The sequence below is a fragment of the Panthera leo genome, chromosome A2 (genome assembly GCF_018350215.1).
Source record: "Panthera leo isolate Ple1 chromosome A2, P.leo_Ple1_pat1.1, whole genome shotgun sequence".
NCBI classification, from domain to species: Eukaryota; Metazoa; Chordata; class Mammalia; order Carnivora; family Felidae; genus Panthera; species Panthera leo.
In genome coordinates, this window is record NC_056680.1 from 153,152,533 (window position 1) to 153,171,220 (window position 18,688).

The window sequence follows — 18,688 nt, forward strand, 5'->3', positions numbered from 1 at the left end:
CAGATACGTGCACTGTTAGCTAAGATATCTTCCTCTAGACTTTTCCCAGGGGCATTATTACCATGCCCTAGCATAGCACCTGACACAGAGTATGTGCTCAATAAATGCCTGTTGAATGAACAGTCAGGTAGACGATTGTTTATTTACACAACCACATGCACTATTTGACAATGTGCTCATCTGTTCAGCTGTGTAACGTGGCCATCCTTTCGTGTTGGTTCCCGTAGCTACCACTGATGACCAGCCCTGATAGCTAGGTCACCCCTGACAGGGGCAAGCCTTCTGGAACAGGGCCAGGCAGCCCATGGGCTCATACCAGCTGTCTACCCTGCCTCGGGTCCCAGAAGACAATTGTCACCTATTTCGATTGAACTGACTGGTCAGTTAAAAAAGAAGAACAAAAACAACAACAACAACAACAACAACACCAACACAGAAATCTGATAATTAAACAAGTCAGACAAGTGGGTCTTCTTGTTCACACAACACGTCACTGATTTGCCCAAATATTCTCTTCTAGCAGGTGCTTTGTAGTTCAATAAGCAAATCCTTATGTGCATAAATAAATATAAATTAATATAATTGGCTAAGAACTTTTACCAAGAGGCGAAGCAAGCAGTTACCTTGGTAATTGGGCTGGAGAAGGGGTTCTGGCCCACGAAGCAAGAAGCCGCCCTGAGTTTCCTCCTTCACAAGACAGTGCCGGCACAGCTGGCTTCTGGCTGCTTCCTCTTGCACACCTGCTCAGCACTGGAGCCACACCGCACCGGGGCGTCGGCCTGGGAGAAGGGTGTCCGTTGGAACAGATGGCAGCACAGGCAGTGGTGAGGGGCTCGGGCTTCCACAGCTGTCGGGCTCGGATCAAGTCCTCCCCTTGGGCAACTTCTCTAGGTCTCAGTTTCCTATTCTGAAAAGTGGGTATAATAACTACCCCATCCATTTTCTATGAGGATTAAACGAGTTAATACAGCAAGGTGCTTAGAACAAGGCCTGGCAGGTAGTAAGCACTCAATAAAGGCCAATAGCTGCGGTTAGCTGGAGGGTTCTGGGGAGGGTCCTCAACCCATACAAATACTACTAACTGATTTTGCTGACATAGGGAGTTCCTTCACACACTGTATACAGAGGAGACTTAAAATTCAAAGACCATGATGGAATTTCCTTGTCAATTCATGGGAATGATAGGATTGAAGGCCACACCAGACTGCAGAGATTGTCTTGTTTTACTTCCATATTTCAGAGGCGAGGACACTGAGGGACAGGGTGTTTGCAGAGTTCACCTGCAGTGTTTGTCGGAATGAGTTACAGCGCTGGATGATCCCAGATCTAGCCTCCCGGGCTCCCATGCCTGTTACTTTGCAGTATGTCACCCCATCTCAGGAAGCACTAAGATGCCCCCATACCGTCACACCAATGTACAAAGCTGAGATCAAGCCCTCTTGGGGAAGTACATTTTGAGAGGCAGGATGGCAACAGGTATTCACAAAGTTGAGAAGGAAAGGGGGCGCCATATGAGTTAGGACTTCTGGATTACAAATGATGGAAACCCAACTCAAATGAACTTAAGTACAAAAGCTAACCTAAGCTTAGAGGATCCAGGAAGACCGCAGCAGGTGGAGACTTGAATTGGACTTTGTACTCCCTCAACACCTGTTTGTCTTAAATCTCTGCCCGTCCCTGTTAGCTCCTTCTGCAGACAGTTCCTACCATGTGGTAGAAAGATGGTCACCAACAGCCCTGTATTCATACATCCCCAGTTCAGCAGCTCCAGGAGAAAGACCAAGTTTCCCCCCTGCAGCCTCCATATATACATCCAATGAAGGATTCCGACTGGCCCTCATTGGGTCATGTGTCCACCCCAAGACCAGTCACTGTTGCCAGGGAGATGAGATACTGTGATTCGCATGCCTGGGTTGTGAGTCCAAGTCCATGACCAGATGCTGGGGATGGACTTGGTGGGTGGAATGGAAAAGTATTATAGTCAACAGCTCCTCTAGTACTGCATGGAATGGGGAGGGTGCTTCCCAGTGGAGAGCTGGGCAGACTGGAACACCAGAACCTTCCCAGGCAACCAAAAGGAAAGCCTGAAAAACAATCTTCATTACATGTTTCTCTGTCCAAAATCTTTCTAGGAGCTCCTCAAACTATAGATGAGTGTTTGTATAAATATAAATTCACAAGATTACACAATTTACATGTAAAATGGGGCCAGTTTTCTCATGAGGTTCATAAACCAGCTCTGAAGCAATTCTAAAGGAATTGTGACAAAATTGTTTTTAGCATTAGCAATATTACTAGAAAAAAGCACAAAGACTCCCAAGGTGCCCGCTTGGAAGGACAACTTCCATTTGAATGTGGAAGTATTATTTTGTTTTTTTGAAAAATCCAGATTACATGTAAAATTATTTCGGCAATAACTAAATCGACACAAATGTATCACCAAAATATGTGTGCACCCCAGCGTAAATGCATGTGTTTTAGATCTAAGAACATAAGGAAATGAATGTGAACTCGGGTTAAATATAGAACAGGGCTTTGAACTTGGGGTTTGTGGGTGGCCAACCTGGTTACTGTCGGTCACATCAGGATTCCCTGGGGAGCTTGTTAAAAATAAAGGGGGCTGGGTTCCACCCCAGAGATTCTGGTCAGGTAGGTTTGGGTGGAGCCAGGCTGTATTTTCTGAGTGTTTAACAGACAGTTTTGACCAGCCACTGCGGCTGAAAATCACTCCCTTCAGACAGTATTTCTCAGATTATGGAAGTTGTCTTCTGGTACCAGAATCTGGAGAGCCTATTAAAATGCAGATTCTTGGAGTGCCTGGGTGGCTCAGTTGGCTAAGCTTCCGACTTCAGCTCGGGTCACTATCTCACGGTTTGTGGGTTCGAGCCCCTCATCAGGCTCTGTGCTGACAGCTAAGCCTAGAGCCTGCTTCGGATTCTGTGTCACCTTCTCTCTCTACCCTTCTCCCACTCATGCTCTATCTCTCTCTTTCAAAAATTAAAATAAACATTAAAAAAATTTAATGCACATTCTTGGCCCCACCCAGGCCTAGTAGATCTGACTTGGTGAGGATCAGAGTTGTTCATTAAGCTCCCAGGTGACCTAAAACGTTTTTTGTTTTGAGATAATTATAGATTTACAGGAAGTTGCAAAAAAAAAATGCATACAGAGAGGTCCTGGGTACCTTTTACCCAGTTTCCCCCAGTAATGACCTCTTACGTAACTACAGTGCATTTGCAAACCGGGAAAATGACAATGGTACAACCCACAGTGCTTATTCAGATTTTATCAGCTTTACGCACATTTGATCATGCGCGCACATGTGTGTGTGTGTGTGTGTGTGTGTGTAGTTTTATGTAATTCTGTCAGATATGTAACCACTACCACAGCCAAGATACACAACTGTCCCATCACCAGAAGGCTCTCTAGTGCCCCCACCATTAGAGCCACCCCAACCCATTACCACTCACTTCCCTAACCTCTGGCAACTAGTAATTTCTTCTCCTTCTCTACAATTTTGTTATTTCAAAAATGTTATACAAACAGACTCATGTGTCACCTCTTTAGACTGGCTTTTCTCACATAATTCCCTGGTGATCCAGTTAAATCACTGCATGTATCAATAGTTTGAGGGGTTTTTTATTGCCACATAGTATTCCATTATATGGATGGATCGCCGTTTGTTTAACCTTCCATCTTTTGAAGAACATTTGTGTTGTTTCCATTTTTTGTCTATTACCAAAAAAAAAGCTGCCATGAACATTCATGAACATGTTTTAGTGTGAACATAAATTTTCATTTATCTGGGATAAATGCCCAGGAGTGCTCTTGCTGGGTTATACGGTAAGTTTTCCTTAGTTTTACAGGAAGCTCCCAAACTGGGGCTCCTGGGTGGCTCAGTTGGTTAAGTGTCTGACTCTCAATCTCAGCTCAGGCCTTGATCTTAGTGTCATGAGTTCAAGCCCTGTGTTGGGTTCCACGCTGGCTGTGAAACTCATTTTTAAAAAAAAGAAAGAAACTTCCAAACTATTTTCCAAGATGGCTGTATCATTTTACATTCAGATGTAATTCATGAATGATCTGGTTTCTCCAAATGCTCATCAACATTTGATGTTACTATTATTTTCTATTTTAGCCATTCTGATAGATGTATATCAACATCTCATTATGATTTTAATTTGCATTTCCCTCATGGACAATGAGGTTGAGCATGTTTTCATGTGTGTCGTTGGCATCTGTATTATTCTCTTTGGTGAAATATCTGTTCCTGTCTTTTTGCCCATTTTTTATTGGACTGTTTGTGTTTTAACTATTGAGTCTTAAGAGTCCTTCATAGATTCTAGATGCAAGGCTCTGTCAGATATATGGTTTGCAAATATTTTCTTCTAGTCTGTTGACTGTTTTTTCATTTTGATAGGGTTTTCAGAGAGCAAAAAAATTTATTTTGAAGTTAAATTGATCAATTTTTGTCATTTATGGATTATACTTTTGGTGTCAAGGCGACGTACCCTTTGTTTGGTCCTAGATCCCAAAGGTTTTTTTTTCTAGAAGTTTCATGTTTTACATTTAAGTCTGTAATCCACTGTGAGTTAATTTTTGTAGAAAGTGTGAGGTCCAGTTTTTTGCCACTATATAATCAACGGCTCCAGCACTTGTTAAAAGGCTATCCTTCCTCCATTGAATTGCTTTTGTATCTTTGTCAAAAATCAGTGGAGAATATTTGTGTGGGTCTATTTCTGGGTTCTTTATTTCTGGGTTCTCTATCTCTGGGTTCTGCTCCACTTATCTATGTCTATTTTTCTCCCAATACCACACATTCTTGACTAGTGTAGCCAAGACTTAGAATCTGGTAGACTGATTCCTCCCCTTTCACTTTTTTTTTTTTTTTTTTTGCAAAATGAATTTAGTTATTCTAAGTCCTTTGCTTTCCATATAAATTTTAGAAAAATGTTGTCTATGCCTACAAAAATGTTTGCTGTGCTTTTGACAGGAATTGCATTGAACCCATGGATCAGTTTTGAGAGAACTGACATCTTTACAGTGTGGAGTCTTCCAATCCATGAACATACTGATTTTTTAAAAAATATTGAAACAGTCATGTAACCTATAATAAAGACCACTTAGTTGTGGTTTGTAATTTCTATACATTGCAAGTTTCAATTTGCTGATATTTGGTTGAAGATTTCAGTACCCAAATTTATGAGAAATACTGATCTACAGTTTTCTTTTTCTGTACTGCCTTTTTCTGGCTTTGGTATCAGAGTAATACTTGTTTCATAAATTGAGTTGGGAATTGTTCTTTCATCTTTTATTTTCTAGAATAGTGTAAAATTATTAATTATTCTTTAAATGTTTGGTAGAATGTTCCATTGAAACAATCTGAGCTGGGAGAGGTCTTTTCCAAGAAATTTAAAATTATGGATTCAATTTCTTTTATGGTTATAGGATTATTCACATTGTTTATTCAATCTTGAATGATTTTTAGTAGTTTGTGCTTCTCAAGGAATTGGTTCACTTCTTCTAAGTTGTCAAATTTATTAGCGTAAAGTTATATCATCCCTTACTATTTTAATGGCTGCAGAATCTGTAGTGATATCCTGTTTCATTCTTGATATTAGTGATTTGTATCTCGTCTCTTTTTATCTTTATCAATCTTGCTAGATGTTTATTAATTTTACTGATTTTTTTCCAAGAGCCAATTTTTTGTTTCATTAATTTTTGTTTTCAATTCCATTCGTTTTTTCTCTTTATTATTTCCTTCCTTCTATTTGATTTAGGTTTTTTTGCCCTTCTTTCTTCTAGTTGCTTGAGGCAGGTACTTAGATTATTCATTTAAGAGTTTTTCTTCTTTTGGGGGTGGCTAGGTGGCTCAGTTGGCTAAGTGTCCCAGGGTCTTGAGATTGAGCTCCAGATCGGGCTCCATGCTGAGCATGGAGCCTGCTTAAGATTCTCTCCTGATATCGCTCTCTCTCTCTCTCTCTCTCTCCCCCCTCCCTCTCTCCCTCTGCCCCTCTCCCCTACTTGCTCTCTAAAAAAGAAAAAAGATTTTTCTTCTTTTCTAAGATAGCACTTAATGCTACAAATTTCTGTCTCAAGATTACTTTAGCTACCACCACAAATCCCAGTTTGTTATCTAATTATTATACTTATAATAGAGTAATGTGTTTGTTTTTTATTCTTCTATTCCTTGTTTCACTTGTCTTTCCTTCTAGTAGGTTACTTGAACATTTTCTAGAATTCCTCTATGACACTAAAATTTTTTTTGTGTGTATCACTTTGTATAGTTTTATTAGTGGTTGCATAAATATACATATGTAATTTATCACAGTCTACTGGTATAGATGCTTTACCACTTTAAGTGATATGAAGAAACTTTACTTCCATTTTGGTTCCCTTATCTTTCTTACTTTTTTAAAAATAATAATTAAATGTTTATTTATCTTTGAAAGAGAGGTAGAGACAGAGTGTGAGCAGGGGAGGGGCAGAGAGAGAGGAATCCGACGCAGGCTCCAGGCTCCGAGCTGTTAGCACAGAGCCCAACAAGGGGCTCAAACTCATGAACCACAAGATCATGACCTGAGCCAAGGTTGGACACTTAAATTACTGAGCCACCCAGGCACCCCTACCTTCCTTATTTCTTAACTACAATTATCTCAAGCACAATCTCTTTTTTCTTAATGTTTATTGATTGATTGAAAGAGAGAGAAAGAGAACACACATGGGGGAGAGGGAGGGGCAGAGAGAGGGAAGAAGAGAGAGAATCCCAAGCAGGATCCGCACTGGCAGTCGAGAGCCTGATGTGGGTCTCGATCTCATGAACCATGAGATCATGAACTGAGCTGAAATCAAGAGCTGGATGCTTAGCCAACTGAGCCACCCAGGCACCCCCTTAGGCACTATCTCTAAGTATATTAAACCCCACATCAGATGGTGTTATCATTTTTGGTTCAGTCATCATGTATGATTTAAGAAACTCATGAGAAGGCTAGTCTATTATTTTTTAGGTATTCTAGGTTAGTCTTACCTTTCTGAAGTTTCAAGCTATCTTCTGTTATTATTTCTCTTCTGTTTGGAGAATTTTCTTTAGCTGTTCTTTAAGGGTAGATCCGCTAGTGACAGGTTCTCTTAGTGTTCTTTCAACTGACAATGCCATTGTTTCTTCTTCTTCCCTGAAGTATATTTTCTCCAGGTATAGGACTCATGATTGACAGCCCTCTTCTTTCAGCATTTGAAAAATACACCACTTCCTTCTGGCCTCCATGGTTTCTGATGAGAAATCTGCCATCCTTCAAATTAGTGTTCCCTACAAATAATCCATCCCTTCTCCCTAGCTTCTTTCAAGATTTTTCTGTTCTTAATTTTTGAAAGTTTAATTATAATGTCTTGGCATGGATTTCTTTGGGTTCCTCCTAGGGCTTCACTCAGCTTCTTGAATCTGTAAGTTTATGTCTTTTGCCAAAAGGGAGAAACTCTCAGCAGTTATTTCTTCAAACCCAGGTGACTTATAAGCACATTTTATATTTGAGAAGCTTTGCTCTAGAGTGGGTTTCAGGGGTTAAAGAACCCCTCAAATTGCATACAAGATGCTGTGAATGTCCATGTTTCTTAGGAGAATGTCTGCAGCTTTCACTAGATTCTCAAGATCCATGACACTCGCCATAAATTTTACAAAAGGATTTGTTTATAGTCATATTGAGTAAATTTTGGTCTTCTTGGTTAAAAACAATAAAACCTAGTTAGTATCATTTCTTTCCTTCTGTCACATCTGTTGAATTCATGCGTCTCCAAGATTTTCCCAAAAATTTTGGAAAATATGATCACTTAGGTGAATATTTTCTGAGTGCCTAATATATGCCAGCCAATTTTTATTTCATTTTCCCCCTAATCAGTGAGAAAAGGAAGAGTTAAAAAAAAAAAAATTAAAGCCACTTTTAGCTTATGAAAAGTTCCCAGCAACTAATAATTCAGAGTAAATTTTGCGGCTTTCATACCTTATGACTTTACCCTTTAAAATCTATCGCTTGGGGTGCCTGGGTGGCTCAGTCGGTTGAGCGTCCGACTTCGGCTCAGGTCATGATCTCATGGTCTGTGAGTTCCAGCCCCGTGTCAGGCTCTGGGCTGATGGCTCAGAGCCTGGATCCTGTTTCAGATTCTGTGTCTCCCTCTCTCTCTGACCCTCCCCCGTTCATGCTCTGTCTCTCTCTGTCTCAAAAATAAATAAACGTTAAAAAAAAATTTTTTTTAAATAAAATCTATCCCTTACTACTCTGAGCTGGATAGGACAGTGATCAAATTACATCCTGAACATATAACTTCATAGACTAAAAACACGGCATTATGCAGTGGACTCATTTATCATTGGGTTTACTTGGGTCCACTTCATACATTTGGTAGCCAAGTGCTCATAGTTTCCCCAAGCAGACTTGCCCCTGGACAGTTGCACAAGCAGGTTCCTCTGCCCGGTACACGCTCACCCCCTTTGCCACCCACTTTCCAGAACTAACTTCTGCTTCTCTCTCGGAACTCAGTTTGAGAAGCACCACCCTGAGAAGCCTTTATTCTCTTCCAAGCACCGAGGCGGGTGTGCCTCCAATGTGACCCCTGCTTGCCAGAGGTCACACTGCATGCTGATGACCTAACTTTCATTCCCACTAGACTGTGTGACCCTTGAAAGCTGGGACTGCGTCTTAGTTGCTGTTGTGCCCCAGAATTTAAATTAATATAACCAGACATGTACTCAAGTGCTGCTTCCACTTAGAGTTCACTACCACCAGCTGTCTGGCTGATCCTTTCCTCCCTTTCTTCATTAATGTCAGAAGTATCTGTTGAACTCCTTCATGTACAGGTGTGGCAACCAGATGTTCAGCCCTTTATCAGCAGGTTTAATCTTTCCTGAATTTCCACAGCATTTATTAATTCACTTTAGACTTTTTCCAAGGATCAGTATATAAAAGTTTCGGCCTTCTTTGGCTAGAATACCTGTCTCCCCATTTGGGGGCAATATGGACAACACTGATCTCTGCCATTTTTACTTCCTTCTGGATCTTATAAATGCCCTAATATTGTGTTCCCATTTACAGATCTGTATTTTCTATCAGGCTATGAGCTCCTTGGGGGGCAAGAACTCTGTCTTATTTATCCCACAGTCTGTCTCTAAGGACTGGTGCATGGTGGGATTCCAGAAACATTTGTGGAATGAAATGAGATGTTAGATCATCACACTATACTATTCCTTATAATCAGCATATGCACTTCCTTATCTTCTCCACATCTTTACTTCCTATTTGTCTTTTATCTTCCATTCTAAGCCACTGTGAACTCTTTTGGGAAAGGAGAAATGGGTAGATTAATACGACACATTTTAAAGTAATTTTTTTACTCCCTAGGTACTATCTTGGTCGCCGGATGTTTATTGTTATCTCTGATCCAGACATGATCGAGCAGGTGTTGGTTGAGAACTTCCATAACTTTACCAACAGAATGGTATGTGGTTTTCTTTCTGCATATGAATGAATGGAGAATCATTCTAGGATTCAACGACTGTGCATCACATCTAACAGGGATGTGATTGGGCCTCTTATCGCACTTAAATCAGTTAGACTCAAAACAGCTCTCCAATGAATTCCAGTTTTCAAAAGAGACATACAGGACTGGTACAAAAGAATGGCATTTGCATTTAAGAAATGCTTCCAGAAAGCTACAGCCCAAGAGAAGTTCTGGTTAATAAAAATGCTAAAACCAGAAGGTTTTTTTTTTAAGCTTTGCTCAGAGCTAGAGGAATCCAGAGGGCACAGGTCAAGTGACTGAGGAAGACAGAGTAAGGTTAATAAATATCAGAGGCAAAGCAAAATTTCAAGCCTCTTGTGCTTACACCTTTCTCAGAGCATATAAAAGTCATAAGGCCGGAAAGGGGAGACAAGCAACATTATAAGGGAAATTTGTCCCCTCATAGCAGGAGAAGCCCTGTAAGAGGGTTCCCTGGTATCAGCTCAACCCAATCCACTAAAGAATGCACACATTCCATCTTTTTTAGAAAGCATATATCCTACTTTTTATCTTTGTTGAGAATTCCCAGAGAATGAAAGAAGTGACGAGGGTGGCAGAGGTCAGTGTTGTCCCTATTTTCCAAAGATGGGGATATAAGAGTTCTAGCAGAGACCAAGAAACTTTATGTTGATTCTTGGAAATATTGTCAAGTGAATTGATAAATACTTGCTTGTGAGAATTCAGAGGCTCACGATCTTTTTTTTTTGGGGGGGGGGCAAATTAAACTCAACTTCCATTCTTACAGGAATAGTAGGTACTGTGTTCACTGTTGGTTATTCGGCAAACTTCTGCACACCCACTGTATTCCAGGCACTGTCTAGGTTCTGATTATAAACAGACAGAAGATCTATTCTTGCCCTGAAGGAGCTCATAGTCTAGTGCCAATGGCAGACAGGCAAAGAGACTAGTACAATCTTGTATGGTAAGTGCCACTGTAGTGGGAACCTCTGTGCCATCCAGGATGGGGGAAGAGCCTTAAAGATAGTAGCATAGCTCCCTGTGTTCTGTGCTGGTGAAGCCGCCCAGAGTGGTTTTTTCTCATTAAGTTTCATGAGAACTTATGAGTTTGGTACAACTATCATCTCTCTTTTTCAGACAAGGAAACCAAGACCCAGAGGGGTTAAGTGACAATCCTGGTCACATGCCTAACAGGAACAGGGATTCATATGCCACCTCCCAAGTCAAGTCCTTACTGCCATCTCTATTAATAGTCGCCTTGGGTGACATTTCCAGATTGTGAAGGTTTCACTGAGTAGTTGGTTGCTCACCCCAAAGCATCTCATCTTCCAGCCCCAGGGTGCTGTGTCCAATTGCAGACACCATGTGGCCACTAGAAGGAGGTGACCGCCTGGCCTGCTAACGCCGTCACCTCAGGGTGCATTTGAAGGAAATGCAGAAGTTTAACTGCTGCCTCTAGATGCTCCTCCCCAAATGTGATGTTGCCACCCTGCTGCGCAAAGTCCCTAAAGTTCCTCTGTGCTGCTGGGATCTTAGGAATGGAGTCTGACAGTTAAATGCAGCTGTAGAATGCTGCTGGGCCAGACTCAGTAAGGAGTGTTGATTAAAGAAGCAGGGGAAGGGGCCCCTGGGTGGCTCAGTCGGTTAAACTTCCAACTTCAGCTCAGGTGATGATCTCCCAGTCCGTGAGTTCAAGGCCCTCATTGGGGTCTGTGCGGACAGCTCAGAGCCTGGAGCCTGCTTCAGATTCTGTGTCTCCCTCTCTTTGTCCCTCCTCCGCTTGTGTGTGCACTCTCTCGCTCTCTCTCAAAAGTAAATAAACATTAAAAATTAAAAAAAAAAAAAAAAGCAGCAGCAGGGGAAGCCAGTGAGTCACCTGACCCGGGCCCCCAAGCTGCATCCCATGCAGGTAAGGAAAACACTCATCGAGCCTGCCTGACCATCCCCCTCCCCCACCCAAGCAGGGATGTGCGATGTGGCAGCTGTGTGTCTCTGTATAGCTTCATGTGACACTCAGGATGTCACCAGGGCATGAAATCCCAGGAGCTGACCTGGAAGAGGGCTGTGCTCTCGCTGATGTGCCAGGGGCAGGCATATACCCAGCACACAAGTTCAAGCAGGGGGCACAAAATAAAGTTGCCTCAGCTTCGGCCAGTTTCTCTTCCAAGCTCATGGTCTGTCCTCCCTTTGTCCATCCCCAGATTAATTTTTGTCTACTTCCCAGACCAGGATCTGTGAAATATGGTTCCATTTTCCTTTTTGCACTCAACACAGTGCCCACGGAATGAAGTTCAAGCCCCCCGGGTGAGACTGAAGGGCCTCTGTAATTTGGATCCATTATGTAATAAGCTCCAACCTCACGTCTCCCTGCTTCCCAAGACAGGCTGTCGCTCCAGCTGGACCGACCCCTCCATTCTCTCTGTAAACTGCTCTAGAAAGTGCCCCCCCCCCCGTGCCTTTGCTTGTGTTGAGGCACTTGCTAGAACCGGAGGTGGCGTAACAGTGGGTCTTGGGTTTACCAGCAATGTAAGCTGGAGTAAATCATTTAACCTCTTTAAGCCTCTCATTCTGTCTTTGGGAAATGAGGAGGTGATCTACCTACCTGGGCTGCTGTGAGGCTAAATGAGATCACACAGACATGCCCCACCTATGCAGGCGAGACAAGCACTTGGCATGCATTAGCTACCAAATCAATGGGAAGACCCTCCCCTTTCCCTACAGCCACTCAACCCTAGCTCTTCTTCCAGGCTCTCCTCAAATTCTGCCTCCTCCAAGAAGCCTCCCTGCTTCAATCCACATTTACCTTTCCCCTTGTCTGAATACTCACAGCATCTGTCATCAGCACCACATCATCACTGACCCCATTGTGCCTTCTGCTATTTACAGCTAAACGAAGGTGTGGCTTTCATGCGAACTCAACTCTTAGGTCCTTCAGGGAGTAATCCTTCTCTTTAACACCCCATGGCCCACATACATGAGGACTGTTCAGTTCCAACTGAACTGAACCTCCTTCACCGTAACATTGTCCCCAGAAGAACCAGGTATTACCTGAACCTGGAGATTCAATACACACTTCCTCTTCTAGATCATTCCTAAACATGTAAAAAGACCCATCAAAGATTAGATCTCTAGGAAACCCCAATGTTTATAGTTTTCCATCTGGGAATGTATTCACTTATCTTTAGCTTTGTTGATGGTCTTTAAGCCAATTCCATATTCATGATAAAACAATCCTTAGTGACTCAATTTTTTAAAAACCATCTTTAGAGTGGGATTTTCTCACAGGTTTTTGAAAGTCAAATTAAATTGGGTTCCGTGGTTCCCTCTTATCCATATGCTTATTTATCTGCTCAAAGAACTCAAGGAGATTAGTGAGGCATGTTTTCTTCATACCGACACCATGCTGCCTTCCCTCTAATAAGCCATGTTTACTTAAGTGTTCAGCAATTTGGCTTTTATTATACATTCATTCAGTAAACATTAAACGCTTACTCCATGCAAGCTTCTACCAAATGGTCCCTTGTGATACAGAAAATACCTCAGCATATTAGTTTGATCCATTAAGTGAGAAGGAACTTCGATAATGCACGCTTTCCTTTTTTGACTGTGACAGCCCATCTCTGCTCACAAATGTGGGCTTGACTTACGTGTGTCCCAGAAGAGCCTGGCGGAGAATGGCTGTGATGTGGGAAGCTGGGTCTGGCCCAAAGATTTGACTGACGGGAGCTGGTGTGACATCACAGAGAACTCTCTGACACACATCAGCACGGAGCAATTATTTGAAGTCGGAATTGATGAATGAAATATTTTTTTCTAACTCAAGAACATTGGGATGAAGAGACGATGAGTCAGACCCAGGGTGGCAGATCTCATATCAACGCTTTCCCACTCACATTGCTGGAGGTCCTCAGTTCCGGGCAGGGTCTCCATGGCATCTCGCCCACTTTCCAGATGGAGTCCTCCGGCCCCTATCAGGGCACTAAGTGCTTCCTGAAGTGCCTGCATGATGGTACCATCACAGTTTACCGTTAGACCCAAATCAATCTTCTTAGCATTTTTTTAATTAAAAAAATTTTTTTAATGTTTATTTGTTTATTTATTTATTTATTTTTGAGAGAGAGAAAGAGTGTAAGCAGGGGAGGGGCAGAGAGAGAGAAAGAGAGAGAGAGAGAGAGAGAGAGAGAGAGAGAGAATCCAAAGCAGGCTCCAGGCTCTGAGCTGTCAGCACAGGGCCCGATGTGGGGCTCAAACCCACAAGCTGTGAGATCACGACCTGAGCCAAAGTCAGATGCTTAACTTACTAAGCCACCCAGGCACCCCCTTCTTAGCATTTATGGAACCTCAGATGTCCCAGCACCTCAGGACCCAGCTTTTTTATTTAGATGTCTTTAATTAGCTCTTCTTTGCTAGCGGGTACTCCATGAAGCCATGCGTGCAGCTTTTATTTTTAAAGATCTGTGGGAAAATGGAGCTGGGTTCACATGACTGGGCAGAAACAGTCATAACCAGCAGGGGAACTTCTTATTCCTGGCCTCTCCTCAGATCCTAGGGTTGGGGAAGCTGTAGGAAGGTTGATAAGACGTAGGGTGGTCTGTGGTCTATGTTACATCGGTCTAGTTGGATGGGGGCATGGAGACAACATGTTCAGTCACTAAACCTGCTGCCACCTCTGTGTTCTGGACCAAAATGGCAGCATGGTCCACGGGGTGGGCTGTAGGCTGCCCATCCCTAGTTCTACCCCTGGCGTGTGGAGCAGAGGTGGTGGTATGTGTGTAGGGTGTGAGTACCAACCCTCATGTCCTCACAGGCAACACTGGGGGGGCCCCCTGTCCAGTGTAGGTCCAGCCACAGCACTGACTCACTAGAGTCGCACCTATAGCCATGTAATGGATTTGGTGAGTGGTTTTATCCAGAACCATCAAGACCCAAGGGCCTAGCTGCCCCAGGTGCCACCTCTCACCACATACAACATGGGAATCATAGGTTTTCCTGTGAAACCACAAAGCCCTTGGCACTGGCAAAGATTACTCAAGTTCTGAGGCAAATGAATCACTGAGAACCTTCTTACCCTGTGTATCTGCACCAGCACCCCATTACAGAGAGTAACAGGGGTGTGCTGCCTCGTTACAGAACTCGTCAGCAAGCAAGCTCCATCCAGGGCTCCAGGTGGATCGGGCCACTTGTGCTGGGGCCAAGGGACCTGCCTGTTGGTTGGTGTCCGGTGAGGCGGGGGTGGGGGGAGCCCGGCCAGTTTGCCATACAACTGTCCCCTACACCAGCAACCAGCACCTCTCCACTGACAGCTTTTGAAAACTTGCTCGTCTAGAGTTTCTGATCCCCTTTCCCTTAAATAAAATGTTGAGTAAATGAAAACTTTCAGGTTTTCAAACGCAAGCACTACGATTTACACCGAGAGAACGGTCTTTGCGCACTTAGGGACGCTCTCATCACTTCAGTCAAACCTTGAATGCTACTTTACCTTTGTGATTTTTTTAAGTTTTAATTTAAATTCCAGTTAGGTAACAGACAGGATAATATTGGTTTCAGGGGTAGGATATAGTGACTCAACACTTCCATAAGACACCCAGTGCTCATCACAAGTGCCCTCCTTAATCCCCACCACCTGTTTCACCCATCACCCCCGCCCCCCACCTTCCCTCTGGTAACCATCAGTTTGTTCTCTACAGTTAAGAGCCTGTTTCTTGGTTTGTATCTCTCATTTTTTCCCCTATGATCATTTGTTTTGTTTCTTAAATTCCACAGGTTAGTAAAGTCATATGGTATTTGTCTTTCCCTGACTTATTGCACTTAGTAGCCTTGTGTTTCTTGAGAAGGGTCAGGGTACATGATAGGTCCACAGCTCTGAGCAAGGCAGACGTCCATACTTAAAACCCAGACTGCTGAAAGCCAGAAACAGATGTGTGCGATCTCATTTGCCTGGGCTCTATTTTGAGCCAGGACTCTCTGGTTTATATGACACACTGCGCTATACACAGAAAACCCTCCAGCCTGAGCTGGGAGCGTCTCATCCTGGGATGGGCTATTCATGGTTAGTCCCCAAGTGACAGCCATGATGGGATGCCCACAACCTGTAAGCCTCCCCTTTCCCTCGCTTTCCCCATGTCTAGACATGGCTGGCCCTGAAAAAGCCAGGTTCAGAGAATTGCATTTGGTCTGTAAAACACACATAGCCTCACGTTTTCAACTTGGTAGGTAAGTGTGCACGTTAACATTTTTAAAGGCACGGAGTGCATCATGAAGCCTTAGGAGTGTAGGAATTGTGCTAAGTGGTATTGATTCGAATGCTCAAATGCTCTTCTCTCAGTGCCTTGCAGTTTTTTAAACTTCAACATCTCGCTGAAAATGATTTCATATACCGTGTCTTACTAGGCCCTTGGTTCAGCAGGAAGCCATCTTTACATATTTTTAAAAGGAGATAAGTAAAATCTTGTTCTTGTATTTATACCTTATTTCTTTAACTTTTATGGTGGCAGATTCATCTAGAGATGAATCTCCTCTAGAATTTGGGGGAGAGAATAGTAAATAAGCCACAGAAGCAATGCTGGTGTCCCAGTGGTTGGATTCCTGAACATCTCAGGAAGTCAAGTCACTGTGCCTGTGAGTACTGACCCTCATGCTTTTCTGCCTGATTTCCTTTTAATGACACCCCATTTTCCCCCATTCTCCCTTTACTTCTAAGCCATAGCCCAGCAGCGTGGTGAAAGGCACTTGGCTTAAAGAAATTAAATCAGAATCTGGATTTGCTGCCTTTAAATAGCTGAGTAACGTGGACCACTCCTGTCATTTCTCTGAGCCCGTTTCCTGTCAAGTACGGGCATTAGACTAGCTAACCCCTGGGTCTCTCTGGTTCCCAGTTCAGGTGCAGTCAGGACCAGTGGGTAAACCATGGCATCCCACCAGCATCCCAGAGAGCCATCTTGAGCTTCATATGCAAGGGTCCCTCTTAGGACCCAAGGGAATTTTTCCTTCCAGCCAAGTGCGACAGGTGCTAGATCAGGGACACCCTGCCCCTCCTCAACTCTGCTTCTGGCAAGAAACTGCTAAGAGCTTTTGAAAGTTTTCCTCAGAAGATTTAACAAGGCCCCCTGACCCCTTCCCCAGTCAAGAAGAGCCTGAGCTGTGGGGCATGGGGCTAACAGAAGTTCAGTTCCAAACCTGTGGTTGGAGCCACGAGGCCGCTACTGATCCGTCACTGCCTGGCAGGGCAGTGTTTCCCCATTCCTGGAGAACTGCTCCCAAGATTAATGAAGTGGTGTGAAAAGCACTTTGTTAGCTGTAAGATCAGCAATATTGGTTGTAAACCACCCCATTCCCACCCTGCAAGTCAACTGTGAGCTCCTCTGAGGGCAAGGATTCCATTCTTTGTCTTGATAGTCTCAATGCTAGCATAGCGCTTGGCACATAGTAGGAGCTCAATAAATGTTCACAGCTTGCTAACTAATGCTGTGACCAACAGGACTTTAGTTGGCGGGTGGAGGGGCGGGGATGACTCCCAGTTTGGGGTTTAGTAGGCTAAGTAGGCTTTTCGAACTTGTTTGACTGTGGCCTACAGTAAAAACCTATTTTCACATCATGACACAGAATACACACACAAAACCACATTCATTCTCTCTCTCTCTCTCTCTCTCTCTCTCTCTCTCTCTCTCTCTCTCACACACACACACACACACACACACACACACCTATCTTGAAAACAACAAAATGCTTATCCTTACTTTGTGAAATGCTCCTCTGTATGTTCTACTGTGTTATATTCCTTGTGTCTCTTAGCTTTTCTTTTTTAAAATGCTGGTTGCCATCCACTATGTTGATTTCATGGCTGGTTATTGCCTGCAGTCTGGCAACGCCAGGCTGGAGAGTGAGTGGAGGTGCCTTCGCTGAGACTCAGGACACAGGGCTGGGTAGACAGCCCTAGATCTCTGGATTTTTCTTCCTGAGTCTTGTGTTCCCTTCCTATCTCCATAGTCCTGCCCCATCAGACTTACCAGTCCCGTACCTCATTCCTTTGGGGGAGACCTCTCTGTACGGAGCTCTCAAGGCATCACTCAGTCAATCAAGTCAATTATTACGTGGAGACCAGGCTGGAGCAGGGGAGGGGATTAGTGTTTAATAGGCACAGAACATCTGTTGTGTAAGATGAAAAGCATTCTGTGGACAGGCAGCAGAGGTGGTTGCACTGTGTGAATGTACTTAATGCTACAGAACTGTGTGCTTAAAAATGGTTACAACGGTAAGTTTTACATTATGTGTATTTTGCCACAATTGAAAAGTGTGTGTGTGTGTGTGTGTGTGTGTGTGTGTGTGTGTGTGTGTGTGTAGGCAAACTAAAAATCAAAAAACAGCCTGCAGGGGCCCCCTGGAGATGAAGCCTCAGGGTTGGAACAATTCTTAAGCATCGTTTAGACCAATCCCCCCTTGACACTCAAGCCTCTTGTGCAGAATTTCTAAAAAATGGATTACGGTCATCAGCAATGGGGGCTCATCGCTCAAAGGAGGTTATTTTATCTTGGAATAATTCTGACTTCTGACTGTTCTTTCTAAAGGAGTGCTCCTTTAGAAAGTGAGCTGGAATTTCCCCCATCACTTCCAGTATGGAACCCACCTCCACCTCTCAAGGTCACCAAAAACCACCAAAATTTCCTCTTCCACATAATACGTATTTGATAAGTAGTTTTTCAGTGCATCCTAAGCACACTCTCTGATCTTCCAAGTCTTCTGTTTCCAACTACATGTTCCAAAATCTGTCAGACTGTCCCCTCACCATCCCATGGCTCTCCTGAAACGACCAATCGGCTGCTCTCCCTATTACAGCATCATCTCTAGAAACCAAAACATTACTCTAACCAAGGCCCTGAAATTTTCCATCACAAAATGGAGAATTCTAATGGCAGTTCTGGGCCAAGAGGAGAGCACTGGCAGGCAAGCTGACGAGGGACATATCTGAGGACAACATGGACAAGTTGCACGGAAGACCAGATTTGTCCTCTAGATGCACGATTAAAAAAAAAAAAAAATCTCATGGATCCATTCCTTGGGTCTGAAGGATAGATGCAAAATCCAATCAACCATTGCTCTTATCTCTAATTTATTCTGTTTCATCAAACCCCAGAAACCACCCAGCTCTCCTTGGAATGAGATGCTTTATTTCATGTAACATGGCCCA

General features: G+C 43.4%; 1 protein-coding gene across 1 annotated transcript in view; it reads left to right on the plus strand.

The window, feature by feature from the left end:
• Positions 1-18,688, plus strand: part of TBXAS1 (thromboxane A synthase 1) — a 153,548-nt gene that overhangs the window by 60,215 nt on the left and 74,645 nt on the right. The window contains exon 4 of the mRNA XM_042926366.1: positions 9,387-9,483. Within this exon, the coding sequence (XP_042782300.1) occupies positions 9,387-9,483 (97 nt within the window). The remainder of the gene's footprint in view (positions 1-9,386; positions 9,484-18,688) is intronic.